Below are 21839 nucleotides of genomic sequence, written 5' to 3' on the forward strand. Positions count from 1 at the left end.
GGAAAATCTTGATTTGTATGAGGATTGTAGCGGTAACGAAGAGACAATGGAAGGAGGAGGAGGGAAGGAGAGAGAGTTTGACCAGGAGCTGTTGACGGATCTGAACATGATCGATCATCAGCTGGTACTAGCATCGCTCTCCTCTCCTGACTGAACGTTCCGCTGCTGGGAGAAAATCTCCTTGACCTGCACTTGTACATCAGGACACAAGCTCCTCCTCCTCCTCCTCCTCCTTCTCCTCCTCCTCTAGCTTCTGCTCTCCCTCTCTTTCTCCTCCCCCTACATCCCCCCCACCATCAGCTACTAACTCCTCCTCCTTCCCCTTCCCCCTCCCCCTCCTCCTCCTCCCTCTCACCTGCTGGGAGGTGGTCGCCTGGCTCGCCCCCTTCTCCTCTCGCTCTCGCACGAAGCGAGGGAAACGGAGAGCGATGCCGCGGGAAGCATGGACAACCCCGTAGCAGGCCGTGTGCTGGGACAGCATGAGTCATGAGTGCCTGAGGGGAGAGACAGAGCTCTGGAGAAGGAGGAGGGGTTGGGGGGAGAAAGAGCAAGACTGTGAGGAGGAGGAGGAGGAGGAGGAGGAGGAGGAGGAGGAGGAGGAGGAGGAGGAGGGGGGGTGGTGATGGTATTAGGTTAGTAGTAGTAGCAGTATTAGGAGGAGGCGGCGGCAAGGGTGGGACCTGCGGTGAAAGGGAGAGATCCGCAGCTGATATCTCCCAGACCGTCGAAGGGTCAAACCAGACGTCAGGCTGGTTGGGACCTTCCGGGACTTTTGCGTTGCCTGCGAAGAAGGGTGAGAGGAGGAGGAGGAGGAGGAAGAGGAAGAGAAGGAGGAGAAGGAGGAAGAGGTCTTCACTCACGAGGAGGGGTCTGTACAGCCTTGGGGGAAAGGTTCTTCATGAACTGCTGTAGATTCTCGTCGCTGAATCCGGATCCTGTTGCTTCCCCTCAGCCTACCCGTCCTGCTCCTGCTGCTCCTGCTGCTGCTCCTGCTCCTGCTGCTGCTCCTGCCCCTGCCCCTGCCCCTGCCCCTGCCCCTGCCCCTGCCCCTGCCCCTGCTCCTGCTCCTGCTCCCCTCGCGATTCTGAGTACCCTCCAATCCTCCCTGTCCCCCACATTTCTCTCAACCATTCTTCCACCACCTTCGAAACACCCTGACTCTCATCTATCCTACTCTTTCCCTTCTCTCCTCCTCCCTCTCTCCTCCCTCCCGCTCTCACTCTCCCCTTCCCGACACCCTCCCCCTCCTCCTCCTCTCACCCAACTTGCAGACTGTCTCGAACTCGTCAGTCTCCGAGTTGTAGCAGGCGAGCAGGAAGGCTCCGTAAACCCCCGTGCGCTTCCCTCGGCCCTGCGAGACGGTGAGGACTTTGAGGAGGAGGCGAGAGGAGGAGGAGGAACAGGAGACAGGAGACAGAAGGCAGGAAGAGGAGGAGAATGAGGAGAAGAAGGACGAGGGAGGAGCTCAAGAGGGAGGAGCACAAGGAGCAGGAGGACAGAGGGGGGAAGGTGGTGGAGAGCATGAGGATCAGTAGCTGCGAGGAAGAAAGGGCTGCGGTGGTTGTGCACGCAGGAAGTTGAAACTTTGAAATTGCCTGCCATGCCCCGACGACGACGAGGTCGAAGGTATCGACCATCCCCTCTATGTAGTCCTTCTTGAGCTGTGAACCCACCAGTCAGCCCACCTCCCTCCCTCTCATCTCTCCTACTTCTCCTTCATCCGTCCTCATCTATTCGCTCCCTCTCACTCCTACTTCTCACTCCTCACTCCCTTCTCCTCCTCTTCCCCCCCTCCCTCCCTCCCTCCCTCCTCCCCCAGCACCTCTCCTCTCCACCTAACTTCCATGTTCTTCTCTTCGCTCCACCTCCCTCTTTCTTCCTCTCTCCCTCTCCCTCTCTCCCTCTCTCCCTCTCTCCCTACCTTGAGCCATTCCCTCGACCGCTTGTCCGGCGCATATTGCGACGGTTCGCCCTCGAGGCTCTTGATCATGAGCCCCTCGCAGCTGTCCTGAAGGGCCACCTACAAGTTTGCGGGGGGAGCTGAGAAACCACGGGAGATGCGCAGCTGGGAGGAGAGACCTGAAAGAACTCCTCCATGTCCTCCGGCGAGGTTGGGTCGATGGAAGAGACGAATTTGAACCTTCCCTCCACTTCCCTCAAGTTTTGTCTGTACAAGAGTGAGGAGGAGGGGACGAAAGTGGAGGGAGGGAGAAGGAGGAGGAGGGAGGGGACACGATGGAGAGGGGGGGAGATGAGTTCATGGGATAGAGAGGAAGATTTGAAAGAGGGAAAGCGGCGTGGGTGTCGGTAAGAAGAGTGAGAGGGAGGAGGAAAAACAGGAGCAGAAAGGGGCAGGTGGCAGAGCAGGAGGGGAGGAGCGAAAGGAGGAGGAGGGGCAGGAAAAGGAAGGAGGAGGAGGAAGAAGGAGTAGAAGGGGAGCAGGAGACCGCAGGATCTGCCTCCTCTCAATGAGGGGGCGGCGCATGAGACTTTCTCCGTTAAGGAGGAGGATGTCAAACGCAAAGACGCAGACGTCAACTTTCAAGGAGCTGAGCTGAACATTCTTGCGAGCTCGGGTCGACAGAATCTGCGATTGGAATGAGGGGGTCAAAGAACGGAAGAGGCTAGGAGGACGGAGGAAGGGGGATAGAAGGAACCAAGAAGAGGGAGCAGGAGCGAGGAGAGTACAGGGTAGGAGGAGGAAACGAGGACTTGCCTGGAATGGGAGGATACGATTCGTTGCCCTCTCCACCGCCACGACCTCACAGTCCAGGATGGCTGACTTGACGCCTAACGCCTCTTGTCATCGTCTCGGCTCCTCCCTCGGTTCCCACCTCCTCCCTCGACGATCTTCGGCAGCAGCTCGACGATGTCTGGGAATTTGCCAGTAGTGTCCTCTGAGTTCCTGCGACAGGAGCTGAGAAGGTGGCAGGAAGCAGAGAGCTAGGAAGATTGCAGAGAAGGAGTGGAGGAGGAGGAGGAGGAGGAGGAGGAAGAGGGCAGATGTGGCGGGAGGAGCTGGGAAACAAGCAGGAGGCAGCAGGTGAGCTGGGGACCTGCTGAACACCTTGACCTTCTGATCCTCCAGCCAGTGGATTTGACTCCTCTCGCCGTCGTACTTGTACTCGCACGTGACAGTCTGTGCCCAGCAGGGTGTCAAGCTGCCTTGTCAAGCCGCTCCAGCTCACCTTGTTGCCGAACCTCTTGGTCACTTCGGACACTCCCCGAGACGGATGGGCGAGCATCGGCTTGACGGGAACCCCAGGGGTGAGAGGGCAGAGAACAGGGAGCTGCTGGTAGGAGTGCTCGAGCAGGATGGGGACGACAGTCTCGTAGCAGGGCTGCTGGGCCAGCGCCTCCTTCAGCGCCTCGGTCGCTATGCTGCTCTCCTTCTTGAACTCTTCGGGGGAAAGGGAAGGAGGAGGAAGAGGAGAGGGGAAAGAGGAGGAAGAGGATGCTGGAGGATGGAGGACGAAGGTGGCGGCTAGAGCGCTGATGACTGACGGCTCTGCCAGCCCCACCCGCAACTTGCCTTGGAGGATGCGGGTGATCCAGAGCGACTCGTTGCCCCTGGCAGCGACGAGGAGGCAGAGGATAATATCGCGCCGTTGCTTGACTGACTCGCTCCCCTCTATGGCAGCCGCAGACTTCATGGCCTCGAAGACGCTCCGGACGGTGAGGGCCCGAACGGGAGAGAGGGAGAGCTGGTTCCTTCTAGGGGCAAGGATGAGAGGGAGAGAGAGACAGAGGGAGGGAGGAGAGGGAGGAAGGGAGGAGGAGGGAGGAGGAGGGAGGAGGAGGAAGGGATGAAAAGGACCAGAGAGGGAGGGGGGAAGGGAGGAAGAGAAGGAGGGGAAGAGAAGGTAAGGAAGAAGGCAGGAAGACAAGGAGGGAGGAAGGGGAAGGAGGGGCGGGAAGGATAACGAGAGGAGGAGAGGAGAAGCGAGACAAACCTTGTTGCCACTGCCACCTGTCCCAGATCTCCAACTTTCTTGTACTCCTCCTTGATCTTGGACGTCTCATGCCCTGATGCCGCAGCGATCGCCTGCACCAGCACGCTGTCGCCGACGCCGAGCTCGAGGCCCTTGAAGGGAGGAGCGACGCGACCCAGCATGATGTAGACGAAGGGAACAAGGTCATCAGGTGTAAGTCGGCGGACGGTACTCAACGCAGCAGTCACGATGGAGATGATCTCAAGTCTCTTGGAGGTGCCCTGTACCCTGTCCAGGGTGCTGCTGAGGTGGCTGAAAGGGACCGGTTCTCCCTCCTTCCACTCCACGTGCACGTCTTCATCCCCCCTCCCTCCTTCAGCTGCTCCTGCTGATGCTCTTCCCTCCTCCTCACTCACTCTCTGCTCCTTCCCTCCTTCGGGCTGTTCCTGATCCTCCTCCTCCTCCTCCTTCTCTTCCTTCGGCTCCCGAGGGGGAGCAGGTTGCTTCGCCCTCCTCGTTCTCGCCCTGGGAGCAGGAGTTTCGTCCTCCTCCTTCGCATCAACCTTGATCTTCGGCGGCCTTCCTCTCCTCTTCTTCGTCTCCGGCTGTCCCGGCTGCCCCGTCGCTTCTTCACTCTCAGCCTTCTTGTTCGTCCTCCTCCTTGTTCCACCTCTCGCTCCCGCCGCTGCCTCCTCCGCGCCCTCCGTCGCGTTTCGAATCATGGAGGACATCGCCAGCACACCTGGCCGAGATGAAAGGCAAGCAGCAGCACCCGTCAGTCAACATACACTTGTCAAACTGAGCTACCTGTTATCAAGGACGAGGCTGCCGCCCCAGTATCGTCCGACAGTCCCCTGCTCCCCTGCATGGACAAATCTTGCTCCGAGGATGCGAGCGAGTTCAGCTGCACCCCTCCTCTCTTCACGCGCATGTTCAAGGGAGCACCGGCGCCTTGTGCCTTCACCTGCTGCTCCTCGTCCCTGCTTTCCGGTTTTCCTCCCTTGAGCATGAGGAGCTTGAGGAAGCGGAAAGTTGTGACCATCGACAGGTATCTAGAGAGGATCGGACTTGTAAGTGTGCTCGGGTGGAGCGAGATGGACAAGCAGGACAGGAGCGAGGAGCCTGCAGAGCGCCCGCCATGCGCTGGATCCGAGCTAGACATCGCCATGCACGCAAGCCTCTTCGACTTCCTCCTCAGCGGAAGCAGAGGGTTGCTCTCTATGAAGGCAGCCCCGAGGGAGGACGGCATCATGCGCTGAGATCTGGAGCTGAGCAGTTCCATCCAACTCCTGGCTCCGGGAGAGGCTGCCTTGCAGTAGAACTCTCCTCCTGAGGGAGGGGTAGGAAGGTGAGACGGGTTGGGGAGGGAGATCGAGGGGAAAGACGAGGAGGAGGAGGAGGAGGAGGGAGCAAGGAAAGAGGCTGGCTGTAGGCGAGGACTGATGAGACTCGATGCTCCTGCATGGATGGCGGCAGGGTAGCAGGCAGCGGCCATGGCCATCAACATCGGTCGCACCGGCGCCATCGCTGGGCCACTAGGAGTACTTCACTCAATTATCACACAAACAAGTCTGCCTCAGGAATTAGATATATGATCCAACAAAGGCAGAAATGAGAATGAGATTATTCAAATTGGCGTGTAGGGCAGGAGGTGGGATGGGAGGAAGGGCGAAGCAGGAGAGGAGAGGAGCAGAGGAGCAGAGGAGCAGAGGAGGAAGAGAAAAGGAGAAAAGAAGCAAAGAAGAGAGCAGGAGGCAAAGAAAACAAGGTAAAATGCAGAATGCAGGAGGAAAAAGGCAAAGAGGCAGAGAAGAGAGAAAGGAGGGAGGTGGCGAGTTGGGCGGGCAAGCAAAAATGGGTAGGTAAGGGAGAGGGAGGGCAGGTGAAAGAGACAGGGTCCTGTTTCCTCCTCCCTCCCTCTTCGCTCCTCTCTTCATTCGTATTTCCCCTTTAGCCGTTCAAGGCCTTCAAGAGCCACGGGCATGGTGGAAGATAACGAAGTGGCTCGACGAAGTTGATGATGGCGACATAGACGATGAGAGGAGTTCCTTAGGCAAAGAAGGGGAATGGAAGTGTGGGAAGGTGGACATGGGAGGGGAGAGGAAGGAGGAGGAAGAGGGCAAGGAAGGGGAAAGGAATTGTGGGGAGGAGGAACCTTATGCTGACATTTCAATCATGAAATGTAAAACAACAGATGCAAAGACAGAGTGACAATGGAGATGACTGAGAAGTTAATGATGATTGCAGTCGTGATCAGGAGTTTGCGAGAACGAAAACCAAAACGTACACATCGATTAGTGAAATGAGAATGAAATGATCTTGGGTTCTCCAGGCAGAAAACAACGTGACTGTCAAGCGCATGTAACATGCATTATTCAAAAGAAACATGTTGAGACATAATCGGCATCTTTGGTAACACCGCAAACTGATAATCAGACAACTCTCCTCTAACATCAAAGAGCCAAAGGATTGTAGTGCAGAAAGAAAGCTTCACGTTTCAAAGTTTGTTTTGTTTGTACATGTTGTTTTCAGAACTTAAAACAGTCTAGTATCCCTCATCTCCGGAAGCAGTGGAGACCTTGCCATACACGATGCCCTTAATCAAGACCTTCTTGGGAGCCTTGGATCCCATATCAGTGTCAGACAGCTGCTCAGAGACGAACACGCCAGAGAACTCTCCCGTCTGCCCATCAACCTTGTTGACCGCGAACTCCATGCTTCCGTCAGTGACCTGGAAGACCTTGTTGTTCTCCTTGAAGAGCTCAGCCTGTCCCTCGTTGCCATCAGCCTCAAAGGCAGGAAGAGCCTGGGCCATGTCGTATCCAGTGGTGGCACCACGTCCCTTGGGGTCAAGGAAGAGACCGGAGCGGTAGGAAGGGACGGTGAAGGTTCCGCCGAACTCGGTTCCGGGGGAGATACCCTTGGGGGCGGTGGCCTTGGCGACGAGCTCCTTGATGGTGAAGAAGAAGGGAACACGCTCGCCTCCAGGAAGCTGGACGGTGGTGGCGGCGTAGTCGAGACCCTCCTTCTCCTGGAAGGTGAGGGAGCCGTCCTTGTCGTAGAAGAGGGGCCCCTCGACACCGGCAAGGGAGTAGGTGGCACGGGTCACGAGCTTGGTGTCAACAAACTCTGTAGACGACAGTCAGATTGAGAGAGTCAAAAGGAAGAGTATCATCGCACCTCTGCGGCTCTCGCCACGCTTCTTCTGCACCTCGGTCTCGATCTGGAAGGACTTGGGCTCAATGCAGAGGTCAGTGATCTTGTACTTGGTGTTCTGTTGGAGCACGATATCCTCTCCGTTGGACTCGACCTCAGGGCAGCGGTTGGCGATACCAGTTCCCTTGACCTCCTCGTAGGTGAGGTTGTTGATGTCCTTGCTGGTCAAGGCGTTGGCAGCGTCGGCTCCTCCAATGATCAAGGGGAGGGCAGCCAATCCAGCCGCGGCCACCTTGACGTTGCTCTGCGCAGACATGGAGACCGCGCATGTGGCACGCTGGTTCACCTGTGGGCAGCATGGTCATGCGCCCGCAGCTCATATAGCACATCTAGTTTGTTGCTCGTGACAAACATCCATGATTCCTCCCCTCTTCTCCTTCCCTCACTTCTCATGATTTCTGACACGTGTCATTTTAAGATGTCACAGATCTGAACAAGCAGTCTCCCCTCATCCCGTCTGTTTCTCCTACAGCCCCGCCCCTGTCTTTCTTGCACACATGGAAGATAAAGAAAATCTCAAAAGCCAACAGACAGGCAGAGAAGCTGTAGGGAGCAAGGGTTGCGGAGGAAGGAACAATCGACCATGGCAGACACAAAACTGACGATTCAACACAACCACAGAGCGTTCTCCCCGCAGCAACCATCAGCAACAGAGCACGATGTGTACCTTAGCAGGAGCTCCAGAACGGAGGGTGGGCTGGAAGGCGGCGGCAGAGGCGGCAACGGCGGCCAAGCACGCTGATCGGGTGAACATGGCGGGGGGGCTGTTCGGCGGGAGGAGCAGGAGAAACTCCTTAAGCCCTCAGAAAGGCGTCAGGTCCTCCACCCCCACCCCCTAAATCTCACAGATGAATATTCCCACCCCTTCAAAATCCTATACCCCACCCACTCAATCAGACTCATAGAGCATGCATTGATTGCCCACCCTACCCCTTAGAAGGACCCGGGTCCAACTCCACCCTCGAATCACATTTGATCCTCCACCCTACCTCCAGTCATTAACTATACCAGGACCCACCTGTATATCGACCGCTACCCAAGGTCCTGATCATTAGAGGTCGGATGGACCCTACCCCCCATCTGGACCAGCTTCCCATCATTCATACCCCTACCCTTCAGTTTGTTGCACCACCCCTTACGACCCAATCATTACAACTACCCCCACCATACAGTTAAACTACCCATGTCTCAGACCGGCACTGAACTACCCTCTGATCATCATGTCCTACCCCCACCCACCGGCAAATTCATTCCGGTCCGCCTCAGGTTATTTACCACCCCCTAGGCTCGTACAACCATACACCCCTACGTGCCGACTACCCTACCCCCTCTGACACCCATTCTAAAAACGATGACCATATTTTTGATTACCCACCCTTCAATTGAGTTGACCCCACCCATAATATTCAAGCATTTTTGTTTTCAAAAGAACCCGTATTCCCGTTCTTGTCACCCCTGCTGTTTACCACCCACCCTCTGTGAATCGCCCCATCATTCACCCCCCAGGTTGGTGGGTGCTGACCCACCCCATAGCTGACGACCCCTTCGCCCCTGAGATCAAAAGTCTGACGAGAATGATCGTAGACCACATCCCTGCACTGACCCAGCCTGCCGGCGGACTCATGAGGTGACCGCCGGGCCGCAGCATACCGGGGCCCGGCCGGGCCCGGCCCGCACGGACGCCCCCGGTCACCGGGCACCCGCTGCTACGGGCCTGGCAATCCAAGGCTAAGTTCAGACGGTCACGCAATCAAGTTAGTACAGCGCCAACCGTGGCCTGATGCGAGTCTCAGCATCGCCGGATCGGACTCGCGGCGAGACACGGGGGGGGCCTCCGATGCTCAGTGTCCTGAGTCCTCCGGGCCGAGGCTCGCCGGAGTCTCCGAAGTCAGAAGTCAGCCTGGCAGGCTGCCGCAGCACACGGTGCCGCGGAAAACATGAGGTTGTAGGCTAAAAGACTGTCACGTGAGTAAAAGAAGTCACATCATTTGGCGTGACCGTACGCCGGCGGGCCCGCCACGGTCCGTCTGTGAGTACCGGCGAGTCTATCACTCAGTGACTGGTCCGGCCGACTTGACCCTCACACAGCACGCACATGTTCCGTTGAGTAGTCTCATGGCGGGAGAGAACGGAGAAGGGCGGATCGAGCAAGAGGAGGAGAAGGAGGAGAGGGATGAGGAGGGAGGGAGGAAGGTAGAGAGCTAGAGGGAGAGAGGGGGGGAGGGGGGGAGAGCGAGAGAGAGAGAGAGAGGGAAGAAGAGAAGGAGAGAGGGCAAAGGGGAGCACGGGAGGGCGAGGGGGAGTGGGGGAGAGGTAGCGGTGAGATAGCTGATAGTTGGCAGCAGAAGCCGAGACGAGACAAGATACGAGGGAGCAGGAGGGTGATGAAGTTCTGTTGAGTCTCATGCAGGTTGAGGGTGGTGGTGGGAGGTCGCAGGAATGCGCTCCTACGTAGAGCCGATGCGGACGCCGACTGCTTCCATTCACTCGGGCATGCGCTACCATCCTCGCCTCTTCGACAGACAGAGGGAGGGGAAAGAGATGCTCAAGGAGAGGGGGGAAGCCGTGCCGAGCTACGTCAAGCATGCGGCGAACATGCCGCTTGGGGGAGGGGCGGCGGTCTTGACACCAACGATCGCGAGGCATATGTCCTCTGCTGCCAAGTCCCTGGTGACCCCAGGTAGGAAGACTCGATGACATGCTGCAGCTGAGCTCTGTTCGCAGCATGGCGCAACTCCACGGGCCTGACGTCGAAGGACCTGATGAGCCCCGCATACTTGATGGCCCTGGCTAGCCCCCTCTTCCTCGGCAGGGAGGAGGAGGAGGAGGAGGAGGAGGAGGAGGAGGAGGAGGAGGAGGAGAGCGTGAGGGCGCGTCGGCCCAGCCTTCTCTTGACGAGGCTCCAAGGGGTCTGGTCCTCCTTGGGGGTTGGGCTGAGTGTTTACAGCAGGCTCGCTTGCTCCTTCCTCTACAGCCAGGCGCAGCCCCTGAGCGTGCGGGCTGGGGCCTTTGTTAGGGAGCAGGCGACGTCAGCGATCGTGTCGATCCAGGCTCTCAACTTCCTCAGCATCCTCATGTTCATCGTCAAGTTTGTCCTGCGCACCTGCGCCTACCTCGTCAGAAACGTCCTGCTCATCGGCTTCGAAGTCCTGAGCACGTTCCTGGTACTCAGCAACTCGTCCTGGCTACGGAACCTCCTTCTTCCCCTTCTCCTTTCCTTTCTCCTCCTCTCCACCGCTACTACCACCTCCTGGCCGCCGCCGTCGACCTCCTCCTCTTCCTCCTTCTCCTCCTCCTCCTCCTTCCTCCTCCTCTTCTTCTTCCTCCTCCTCCTCCCGATCTTCCCACTCCTCCTCCTGATTTATCTCCTTTCCCTCTACCTTTCACTCATCCACGTTCTCGCGACGAATTCTTATCCCTTGGCAGGTCGTCGTCAACGACAGCCTGCAGAGCTCAATGGCCCGTGCAGAAGCGAGCAAAGAGAGGGAGGGAGAATGGTTCTCCCCTCCTCTCCGCAGCTCCTTCCGGCGCAGTGCTGTAGCCCCGCAGTCGTCGCATGCTGGTGAAGTCGAACACGGCTGTCGTACCCCTTGCTGATGATGATGTGGCAGTCTTGACACGGCCAGTCTCCGATCGCCCAGGGAACGCTCCTCCTCCTCAGCTCCACCAGCCGGTCTCGCAGACCTGGTCGGCAAGGAGGAGCAGTAGACCTCCGATGGTGTCGCGTGAGGAGCTTCTGCAGGAGCAGCAGGCGAGAAAAGACGCGGAAAGCAAGATCCTGGAGCTAGAGGTGCGTTGCTTCGAGGAGGAGGAGGAGATGAGGAGGACAAGAAGAAAAGGAGTTGAGGAGGAGGAAGGGGGGGGGGAGAGGAGATAAGGCAGAAGAGGAGGAGCTGAATGTCTGTACAGAGGGAGATCTGGCACGCTCGACAGCAAAATAAGCAGCTGGAGAAGCGGATCCAGGCCGTAGAGGCCATTCAGCCTGCAGGCAGGAGGGCGGAGGAGGAGACAGGGCAGCAGGGGAACAAGTCAGACCGATTCTCTCCCCACACGCTGAGCATGCCGGAGGGCTCGACAGGATTGGCAGGGGTGAAGTTGGAGCTGCGGGAGGAGCCGGTAGAGGCTCCTGTGATGCTGCAGAAGCGCTCCGATGACGGCGATCTTCATGCTCCATGGTGGAATGGCGGCACCCCGACGTACCGGAGGGGAGGGAGGGAGAGCGAGAGAGGCAGGAGGCAGGAGGAGATCGTCAGCCAGATGCGAGAGAATCTCAAGAGGAACCACCTGACTCTCAGGTCGACCAAGGAGGAGGAGGAGGAGAGTCAGGCAGCAGGGGAGCAGAAGTCGACCGGGACAGGAGCGGGTCCGATGAGAATGTTCAGCTGAGCTCTCGGCCGATGCACATCGGCCGTGCTCAGGGCCAGCAGCCACTCTCCTTCAAGTCCCTCCTCTCCAACGATCGCTCCTCTTCTCCTGCTCCTTCTCACGCTCCAGCTGCTCCTCCGGCCCCGCCGTCTCCTCCCTCCCCTCCTACACATCAGGCTGCTGCAGTCTCTCCCCCTTCCTTCGATCCTCCTCTTCTTCATGCTGGAAGGACTCCCGCTTCTGAGCATGCAAGGACCCTGCCGATGGCAGGTCCAGCGGTAAGGAGGACAATACACAACGAAGAGGCTCCTGTTGCTTCTGGTAAGGAGCTCCCAGCACAGGCAGACATGCTGAAATACTCTCCTCTCCTTCCTCGATCTCGACTCACCAGCAGGCTGGCTGGAGTTCTGAGCAGAGAGAGGGAGAGGGAGAGGGAGAGGGAGAGGGAGAGGGAGAGGGAGAGGGAGAGGGAGAGGGAGAGGGAGAGGGAGAGGGAGAGGGAGAGGGAGAGGGAGAGGGAGAGGGAGAGGGAGCAGCAACAGCAGCAGCAACAACAACAGCGACAACAAGAGCGGCGGCGGCAGCAGCAACAGCAACAGCAACAGCAACAGCAGGAGCAACAGCAACAGCGGGAGCATCGACAGCCGCTGGAGCAGCAGCGGCGGCAGCAAGGGAAGGAAGGAGACGAGAAAGAGAAAGGGGGCAGACCGACTTGGGCCGTGAAGCTAAAAATCGACACCTTGCCCAACGTTCCTCTAGCAAAAGTCCAGCAGCCTAGCGAGGAGACGTCGAAGATTGGCTCGTGGAGGCAGCGATGGCAGGAGGAGGAGGAGGAGGCGGAGGCGTACAACGGAGTGATGACAGATGAGCCGGTTCAAAGAGCTTTCAACAAGCAAGAGGCGGCGGTGGCGCCTCGAGGAGCAAACGGGAGCAAGCGAGTGCTGGAGGGAGGAGGAGCGAAGGAGGAGGCAACGGGGCCCGGGAGGAGGCTGGGTCCTTCCCAGAAGGAGGAAGCCAGTAAGCTGCTCAGCTCCCTTGCCCAGCAGGTGTCGTCCACCAGCGCCATTCGGCTCGATCGCATGCTGAAGCATTTCGTCGGTCAGAGGTCTGGGCGGCTGCTGCCTTGTGGTGCTTCTGTGCCTGAAGTCCTTGCAGCTCGTCCATGGCTGAGAAAGTTCGATCGCTGTGCCTGCACCTCGGGCTGAGGGTGGAAGAGGAAGAGGCGAAGCGGCTGATTCTGCTGACTGGAGGTCAGTTGAGACTTCAGTCCTTGTGACGTTTTCGATCTCAATGCCTTTCCTCGTGCTTGTCACAGTTGAGCTTTCAGTCTGTCTCCTTGTCTCTCTTGTTTCTCGTTTCCCAATCTCCCTGCCCTCCATCCCTTTCCCTTTGCTCTCCTCTCTCTCCTTCTCCCTCTGCCTCTCCCTCCCCCACCATCTTCACTCCCAGCCCCCTGCCCTTCTCGCTCCTCTCCCTTCCTCTATTCCTCCTTCTCCCCCTCGCTGATTTCATCCGCAATCTCGATGTCTCGGTGCAACCTGCGTCCCCGCGCTAGCATCTCTCATTTCCTCCCTCTCGTTGCTCCTCCTCCGGACCACCTCTCGTCTCTCCTCTTGCTTCTTCTCAACCGTCTCTCACCTGATCTCTCTGCTTGCTTCTCCTAAATCCTTCACCTCTGCAGTCGGCGACAACGGTAACCTCGTCGACTTTGTATCCAAGTTGAAGGAAGGGAGGTGAAGGGTCTGGTCTGTGCCTGCTGCAGGTATCCCATGCTTCCTACCAGCAGCTCAAGGGAGAGGAGAGAAACTGGCGGTTCTCTTTTCAACATGACACCATTGCAAACTGAATTGAACGATGAAAGTAAACCATGTTAATTCGTATCCCAGCAGAATTATGCGATGGGGAGCACAGCACAAATGTGCGCCGTCCCATTGCGAGCCACGGCATAAGCCTTCGTATTCACCGCAGGAGATTCTTGTCTAGAGCACCTCAGGCATGCAATACAGCCAACGCTTCCCGAAGCATCCTCTCATTTATTCATATTCGACCCAGTCATCCAGAGACGATCGAATGCAGAGCACAGCACAACTTTTGAAAAGGCCGAACATCGAGAGATCGCGAGTGAAACAAGTCGGATCCTTTCAGTGTTCACCCTGTGGATATTCCATCTTATTTCAAAGAAATGTTTCTCCCTTAGGAGTGGCCATAAGACCCTTGATGGCTGCTTACTCAAAGTGCGTTCTTTTTGACCCTTCTTGACTTTATTCTGTTCTGAATCTTGGCGATTCGCTGATCAGCCTTGTGTTTCGCCCTCTCTTCAAAGGGATCCGAAAAGATGTCCTGCCAAAGTATCAAAACAGAGCGATTCAAGAATTTTTCACAACAAAATCGTTGGCTGAGTCGTTTTCTTCGACAGGTTTGGTTTGCTTGCACTCCTGTACTTGCATGCTAATGGAGGTGAATCGCTTTGTGATTGAATCCACAGCCTCTTTCATTTCGGATCTTGCAAGAACTGCTTAATTTCATGCTTCCATTCATTTTGCTGATTCCTTACCGCAAGTTCTCTAAGTGCTGGTGAGAACTTTTCTCCAGCTTGTCCAACTTCATCAGCATTTCTTCATTTTGATTTTGAATCTCCTCCGAACGTCGCTTGACAAAATCGAAGACCTCAAGATAACGGTCTTAGAAATTCTTACGCAGACCATCACATCATTCAAAAACTTCAGCACAACAATTCAAGATCTGCTTATTTCTGTTGCACCTGTGCCAATTCTTGTTCGATTGAACTCAGTTTCTTGAATGCGTCATCCTTTTCAGATGTTGACCTGTCGTCTTTCAACTGAAAACAGCTCTTAATCCTTATCAGAGCTTCGAGAGTTTCCTTGAATAAGTCGTCATAGATATGAATTGTCTGCTCTCTAAAGGAGTTCGTGATGGTATCGATGGTGCCTTCACTCCTTTTCACTTCTGTGCGATCTAACTCATCGTTCATGGCTAGCAGGCGAGTGTACACCTACCACGACATCAGCATCGGTTCTGTACAGTCAGATGATCATTCTACTGTCCTACCGGAGAAGGCATTCGTTTGCTTACAGTTTGAATGTATGAGTTCAGTGAGGTCATCCCAGGATGTACTAGAAGACTATTGGCTGTTGCAGAATTTGGAATTCGCGAATGGCTGTAATGGGATGCTCTGCTTTGCGAAACTTGAGAGAAATTTGTTTCGGATTCCACCTGCAGATTTACTCATAAGATCAGGGAGAGAATCTGCATCAATGCGCCATACCCAATGAGGCTGGTCTCTCGAAGCGCATGTTTGACTCTCTGGGCCTGCTGTGCTTGCCTGGCTCAACGAAGACTCGATGCTGTCTGTGGTGGACTGGCTGTCGAAGAGGAAGCTTCTTGGACCAGCCACACCTTCATGAGACGCTGCTTGCTGGGCATACCTGCCGCTGAAGTCGCCATACCTGCGCATGGGGTCCTCCCGTCTCCCAGAGTGCATGGGCAAAGTTTGTGGCACCCCAAAGCGCGGGAGACAATGATGTTTTACTCAACTTGGTCAATACTAAGGTGGAAACCGCAGTAGCCGGAGGACCGAAACAGAAGGTTCTGGGGCAGGCTCTCCTGCAGGCTCTCGGGCAGGTTCTGGGGAGCCAGCTGGCTCGGGAGCTGTCTGGGGAGGCTGCGAGGAGGGCAGCAGGGAGGGCAGCTCGGATGCTGTGGGCCAAGTTGGGGGAGAAGTGGGTGCCGAAATGTTGGGTACGCACTTCTGAAAAGCATTTTAGCCTGATAGTTCACGCCTGCGAACCTTGCAAAGTCTCCTCCTCCACTCCTTCTCGTCCTCCTCTCCCTGCTCGTCCTGCTCGTCCTCGTCCTCCTCGTACTCCTCCTTAGCTTCTTCTCAGCTACTCCCTGTTGTTGCTTCCTTGAAGGCTCTTGTTCTTCGTCTTCCTCCCTTCCTCTATCATCTTCCAATTCTTCTGCCTTCTCTTCTTCTGTTAGTCTCAAGATCAACGCGTCATGCAGCTTGCGAATGCGCTCCAAAGACCATCCGCATCCTTGATTTCTGTATAGAACCTCCCACGTCAGATCCTTCACGCCCGATCCTCGAGCCGGGAGGAGGTAGTCTTCATTCGCAGGCCAACACGCGGCTACATGGCAGTGAACCACCATAATGAACGCCATGAAGAAAAGAGACGAAGTCTTGCAACGAAGATGATCCTGAGTGCTGAGTCGTTGACAGAGGGATTGTTGACGACGAGAGGCCTTTCAGTTTGGACCCTGCAGGATACTCTGAGCTGATATGATAGAATGAAGCAACCTGGTAATGAAGGGTATACTTCCGTCCTTGTCAATCTGAACGATCCCTATATGTGAAATTGTGCGAGAAAGGATGACAAATTTTGTTGATTACTTTGCTATGTATTGTTGATATCCATTGCTGCTGGATGGTTTGTCTGGATGTCCAGTGAACCGACATGCAGGGTCATGTTGAATGATGTACTGCATCTGCAACGTCCCCTACAACTCATCAAACCATTGCTCTGACATGGCAGGCATCAATAATCATCGATAGTACGAATTCACTTAGAGTTTCACAATGCTCACTGCAAAACATCATGAAATTTACATCACCCCTTCCCGTCCTTCTCTTCACGTCAGGCTCACAGCATCATTACCATCGTTGTTCCTCCCACTCCCATCCTCCTCCATGTCAGCTCCTTGATGGAACTTCGAACGATTGTCTTCAGTTCTTCTGCTTGTTGTAGTAGCCCAGCCAGCCATGAGGCAAATCCTCTTCATTCAAGATGTCAATCTCATTCTAGACATGGGTCTTTGTTTAATGAGACTATAACCACCGACATTCTCTCCTCTGCTCCTGTTAGCAAACTTGTCCTTCGCAAATCTCACCTAGATACATTCTTGGGATTGATCTACGAGAAAACTTGCCAGGAAACCTTTGACGATAAACAGTCAGATGTAATTTATTGTCACAGGAAGCACAATAATCTATCGGCTCTCAGCTCGAGCGTTACACAGCATGTTGTAGAAGATCATCGCAACCATGTTCATAGTCGGAGCCATCGCAAAGTGAAACCCGTCTGCTCCTCCCTCCCCTGTCGTGTCCACTCCAACGCTTTGAGTCGGCTCCCATGCGTCTATCACCTGCCAACCAGCCTGCTGGAACAGCCTCCTGTACTCTCCGTCCTTCTCCCTGAAAGCCCCCACGTCCCATCCTTGGTTCCTCTGACCTTGCAGCGCTACTGATGACAGGTAGTACTTTGCGGGCTCTTTGCAGCTGCGACCTGCGAATCTCTTCTCCCACCAGGCAAGGAAGTCTTTCACCCGGCCAGACTTGTGAGCAAACCCTGCATTGTAGATCATCACAGACACGTTGCAAGTCGACAGCCCCGCCTTCTCCGCTACCCCGTCCCACCACTGGCTGCCTGCTTCAGTCCATTCCTGGATGTACCTGAACGTGTACTGCCGCGTCCCCCCTGCCTTGCCCGAGCCTTCAACTACCCGAGTGATCATGCCGTTGGTTCTCTTCTCCTTGAAGTACTCTTTGACACTCTTCAGGTATGAAGGCGTCACGTCCCCCAGCCCCGCCAGGTAGGACAGCGAACCCCACACGACCCTTGCTTGTGAATCCCCGAGCACGAAGACGCTCTTGGAGCCCTCCGCCCCGATCTTGGAGAGGCATTCTTGTATCTCCTGCGAGTCATACATGTGATGTCGTGACGACGATGGCTGAAAGAACCATCGGCTGGTTTGATTGGCAGCCGGCAAGATCTGCTCCATCTTCGTGTCCTCTCTGCTCAGCGCGAGAGGGTTGCCCGTGAAGAGCTCCGGGTCGTGGCATCTGGTGGGCGAGCAGGCATGGCGGAAGTTGATCCATCGCCCTGGCTCGCCCTCTGAGCTCTCAGCAGAGGGGCTGCTGGGCGAGAAGGAGAGAGGCAGGGACGTCAACCTGAGTCGCTCGGTAGAAAACTCAAACGGCTGCGGTGACGCAAACACGTTAGACGTGTTCTCGCAGTGTGGGAGGAGCCTGGGGATCTCGCAGTAGTCGCAAGTCCTCCGCTCGGTTCCTCCCAGGTACACAGACCCTCTCGGCTTCAGGATCCAACGCGCCTTCACCTCTACCATGTACTTCCCACTCTCTCGCACTTGAAAATCGAGCTTCCAGAACTTTTCTCCGTTTCGCTCAATGGCGTGTGAGCGAGGAAAGACGATTGCTGGCCCAACGGCTCGCGCAAACACGGAGATATCATGAACTCCCACATCTCCGACCGCTGATGCGTTGCTGGTTTTCAAGCAATCAAACACGTACGCAGACAACGAGTTGTGCTTCTTCATAAACAGAACTCCAAGGAAAAGCTTCGCCTCGGAATACAGGAGCGCCTTGCCGCGACATAGATTATGGCGATGCTGATTCGGGGTAGCATGATTCAAATGCTCGCCACGTCTCTTCCATCTCTCGAACTCGTTGGCGCATTCCTGTCTCGATTCCGACAGCATCTGCATAAACTTCGGTAGACTCTCCTCAACAGAAGCTTCTTCGTGCTGTTCATACCCCGCTGTTCGCCTCGTGCTCCGTGAATAGTCTAGTCGAGTAAGCCGCGTGCTCCTGCTCACTCGCGGGACGAGAAGCCGGGAACGAGCCAAGGTGAAGCCTCGGAGTACGAGCAAGCAGAGGTACATCGTTGCAGCCGCCAGGCAGACTCTCCTGCTGCAACCCTTGCGGAAGCCCTGCTCCCCCGCACAGCCCCATCCTCCTCCTGTTGCCGCTCTATGCATGCCACGACACAAGGAAGGGTCGTGCGTTTTCTTTCTTGCAGTAGGGCCAAGAAGAAATAAAGTAGTTTCGCAGGACAAGTGTGAAATACTTCATGTCTGTAACGGATACATAACCGGCATGTCCGGGATGAAGGGATCAAGAGTCGTCAAGTTGCATTCGGGCTCGACATCTGATCGGTATGGAGTATGACGACAATGATTTCTACTGTCCAGAAACATCACTACGAAGATGTTCGAATCCAACTTGACAGACGCGCTGAGTTGATAGAGGAAGCTTTACCACTTGCCTGATACAGGACTGGCTAAGATCAAGGAAAGAGGAGGAGGAGGAGGCGGCGGCGAAGGAAGAGGAGGAGGGGGGTAGAAATTTGTAGGCAACAGTCAAGTAGTGGGAACAACAAAAGGGCTCAAACAAACAACATCGCGAATCGACAACACACATCATGAGCGGGGACTAGAAACGTCAGGAGACACAGGTTCCCCTTGCTGTCCCCACTAGGCCTCCTCCTGCTCCTGCGTCGAGTCCACATCAGCTGCTACCTCCTCCAGAGCCTGCTCCTCCTGCTCCACTTCCTTCCCGTCCCCCTCCCCCTCCTTCAGGCTCCCCTTCCACTGAGCTCGCTCCTGCGTCAGGGTCCTGCACAAGGCCTCCAGCCTCTCTTTCTGCTTCCGCATGCTCGCGAGCTCCTTCTTCGTCTGCTCGTTCTCCTTGCTGAGCTCCGAGGCGCTGCCGGTCTTGTCCATCAGGTCCTTCTTCTCCTTCTCCAGCACCTGCACGACCGATCGCCGTCAGGCAAGGCGAAGTGGGAGGCACGACTGAAAAAGCAGGGGAGGAGAGGAAGAGAGGAGGAGCAGGGCAGGAGGAAGAGGGGGGCGGGGGTTGGGAGGGGGGGGGAGAAGGAGGAGAATGAAGTGAGGAGGGGAAGAGCAAGAGGAGGAGCGAAGAGGTGAGGGGAGCAGGGAGGAGGAGGAGGAGAATAAGGATTAGGTGGATAGGGATGAAGAGGAGGACGACGATGAGTAAAACAATGAGGATGCGGCGGGGGAGGAAGGAGGAGCACGGTGACCGATTGGACTTCCCACCTTGATTCTCTTCCTCAGCTTCTCCGTGTCCTTCTTGAAGGTGCTGAAAACCTCGTTGCTCTTAGCGAGTGCCTCCTGCATCACTTGCACCTTGGAGCCTGAAAAACAACAACAACAACATGTCACACTCTCCTCCTCCTTCCCCCTCCTCCTTCCCCCTCCTCCTCCCCCTCCCTGCCGCCCTCCTCCACTCCCTCCTCCTCCTCTTGCCTCACAATCCTTCCCTCGCTCGCCCCCTTCCTTCCTACTTTCCTTATCCCGTCCCTCGTTTCTTGTTCGTTGCTACTGCTCTTCTTCTCCCACAGCTCTCCTTCTCCTGCCTCCGTTGTCCTCCCCCTCCCTACCCCTATCTCTCTTCTCTATATCTCTCTTCCTCTCTCTCTCTCCCTCCTCCTCTTCCTCCATCCCTCCCCGCTAACTCTCTCTCTCCTCCTCCTCCCGTACCGTACTGCTGGAACGTCTCCATGTGGGAAATCTGCTGCTTCTCCATCTCCTTCTTGTACGTCTCCGCCTGCTGGATAGCATCCTTGCAAATCTCCTGCGTCCTCTGCGACTTCGCCTCTGCGAGCTGAGAAAGAGCTTCAGGGCGCAAGGCCAAGGCAGCATGAGGAGGGGAGTCACTTGGCATTCGAGGTCCTTGGCGCGAAGTTGGTTCTCGTAGTACTGCTCCTTGACCTGAGGAAAAGGGTCAGGAGAGGAGGGGAAGAGCGAGGAGGAGAGGGGGAGGACGGACGAGGAGAGGGGAGAAGGGGTGAGCTGTAGAGGGATGGTATGATGGCTGGTTGCCTGTAGCGAGCGTTTGGAGGATGGGATGATTTAGGAGAGTTTTGGGGGAGGGGTGGGGGAAGTGATGACAGGATTGGGAGGAGGAAGAGGAGGAGGAGGGGTGGGAGCGAGTAGGAGGATTAGAGGAGGAGGAGGAGATTGAGATGGAGGTACAGGAGGAGGAGGAGGAAAAGGAGAAGGGGGAGGAGGACGAGGCGATCGAGAACGGGTAGGAATGAGGGAGATTGGGAAGAAGACAGGAGGAAGGACATGGGAAGATAGAGGATGGGTGGACAGGGGAGGGAGATGAACCTCGTATTTGCTGATGAACTCTCGGAGCTTCTCGCGAAGTTTGTCTGACTCCTCAGCCTCTGCCAGCCGATTCTGCTCGCCAGTCAGCTGGGGACCTGTCGGGCAACGTCGAGCTCGACCTTCTCCTGCTGCTCCATCTTCTCCTGGACGTCCTTGATGGTCACGTGAAACTTCTCGCTCAGCTCGTTCCTCCTCTTCTGTGGGACGGTCATCATCCTTCACCCTGTGCCGGCAGGGGAGGGGGAAAGGGGAAGGAGGAGGGGCGAAGGATGGGAGAGAGAGAAAGGGAGGACAACTCGCCTGCTCCTCCTCCGAGATCAACTTTGACCGTTCAAGGATGTCTTTGTTCTGCTTCTGGAGCTCCTTGCAGAGGACTTCCAGCTTCTGCTTCACCTGTTCCAACCATCTCAACGGGTGAACCCAAGTGCCGATCAAGGGTTCACTCACGCTGTTGACCTTGGACAGCTCCGCCTTCGCTGCGTCCCTCTCACTCTGCGCTTTCTCCAGCGATCTCTGCATCGTCCACATGCCCCGAAGCGCATGACGTCAGCAGACTGCAGCGGTAGGGGCAGCCATGCCCATATCCTCAACGCTCCTCTCCTCACCTGCAGGTTCCCGTTGGTTCGCTCCATCCGATTGCACTCTTGCAGCTTGTCAAGGTACTTCTGCTGCAGCAGCTTCACTTTCTCATTCCCATCCGACATCCCCTCCAGCTGATCCTTCAAGTCCTTGGATGCCTTCTTGTACAACTTCGCTGCTCACCATCGCATCATCGGAGCTTCTTACCAACAGCTCACATCATTCTTACCCAGAGCTTTCTCCTCGTCCTTGTCCTCCGACTGCTTCTTGTCCATCTGCGCTATCTTGGCCGCAAGCGCAGCCTTGAGGGTGTCGTCATAACTCACCACATCTAGTTGATCTCTGCAGTGGTCCCCGTTCCCCTCGTTGAGCTTCGCATCAGGAGGCGCGTGCATGGCAGCTTGTTCGTTTTCCATCCTGCAAAGATGAAGTTCAATCGTGGGCAAGGACAGCTCACCATTCGTACACTTTACCAACTGTAGCCGTTCACTCTCTCCCTCCCTCCCTCTCTGTCCCTGTCTCTGTCTCTCCCTCTCCCTCTCCCTCTCTGTCTGTCTGTTTTTTTGTCTCTCTGTCTCTGTGTCTGTGTCTGTGTCTGTGTCTCCCTCCCTCCCTCCCTCCCTCCCTCTGTCTCTCCCTCCCTCCTCTCTCTCTCCCTCCCTCCCTCCCTCCCTCCTGGATATTTGTTTGGAGGAATCTCGAGCGGTATGGGGTTAAAGTAAGAAAGTAATACTGATATTCTTAAAAGAGATAAGACGATTGAATACAACCAACTACAAAAGGATTTAC

At 56.0% G+C, this 21839-nt stretch overlaps 4 protein-coding genes across 4 annotated transcripts; 1 reads left to right on the forward strand and 3 right to left on the reverse strand.

The window, feature by feature from the left end:
* Positions 1-117: 117 nt before the first annotated feature.
* Positions 118-5072, reverse strand: GUITHDRAFT_158553 (hypothetical protein; the record flags this gene model as incomplete). Its single annotated transcript, XM_005824793.1, has 14 exons — positions 118-186; positions 356-469; positions 681-781; positions 1261-1351; positions 1596-1661; positions 1922-2020; positions 2080-2167; positions 2448-2587; positions 2717-2790; positions 2835-2905; positions 3057-3139; positions 3189-3714; positions 3954-4414; positions 5037-5072. The coding sequence occupies 14 exons, from the start codon at positions 5070-5072 to the stop codon at positions 118-120; spliced, it is 2019 nt and encodes a 672-aa protein (XP_005824850.1).
* A 1351-nt stretch (positions 5073-6423) lies between these two features.
* On the reverse strand, positions 6424-7926 carry GUITHDRAFT_97111 (hypothetical protein). Its single transcript, XM_005824794.1, has 3 exons — positions 7816-7926; positions 7113-7434; positions 6424-7061 (listed from the first exon to the last, which is right to left on the reverse strand). The coding sequence occupies exons 1-3, from the start codon at positions 7900-7902 to the stop codon at positions 6478-6480; spliced, it is 993 nt and encodes a 330-aa protein (XP_005824851.1). The 5' UTR covers positions 7903-7926; the 3' UTR covers positions 6424-6477.
* Positions 7927-9608: 1682 nt separating this feature from the next.
* GUITHDRAFT_116013 (hypothetical protein) lies at positions 9609-12789 on the forward strand (the record flags this gene model as incomplete). Its single annotated transcript, XM_005824795.1, has 8 exons — positions 9609-9828; positions 9873-10312; positions 10575-10710; positions 10760-10938; positions 11058-11323; positions 11767-11791; positions 12128-12618; positions 12669-12789. 8 exons carry the CDS (start codon positions 9609-9611, stop codon positions 12787-12789), a joined length of 1878 nt encoding a protein of 625 aa, XP_005824852.1.
* A 3734-nt stretch (positions 12790-16523) lies between these two features.
* Positions 16524-18032, reverse strand: GUITHDRAFT_116014 (hypothetical protein; the record flags this gene model as incomplete). The annotated part of the gene is made up of 1 exon (XM_005824796.1): positions 16524-18032. One exon carries the CDS (start codon positions 18030-18032, stop codon positions 16524-16526), a length of 1509 nt encoding a protein of 502 aa, XP_005824853.1.
* Between the last annotated feature and the right edge of the window lie 3807 nt (positions 18033-21839).

This window comes from Guillardia theta, assembly GCF_000315625.1.
Source record: "Guillardia theta CCMP2712 unplaced genomic scaffold GUITHscaffold_90, whole genome shotgun sequence".
NCBI classification, from domain to species: Eukaryota; class Cryptophyceae; order Pyrenomonadales; family Geminigeraceae; genus Guillardia; species Guillardia theta.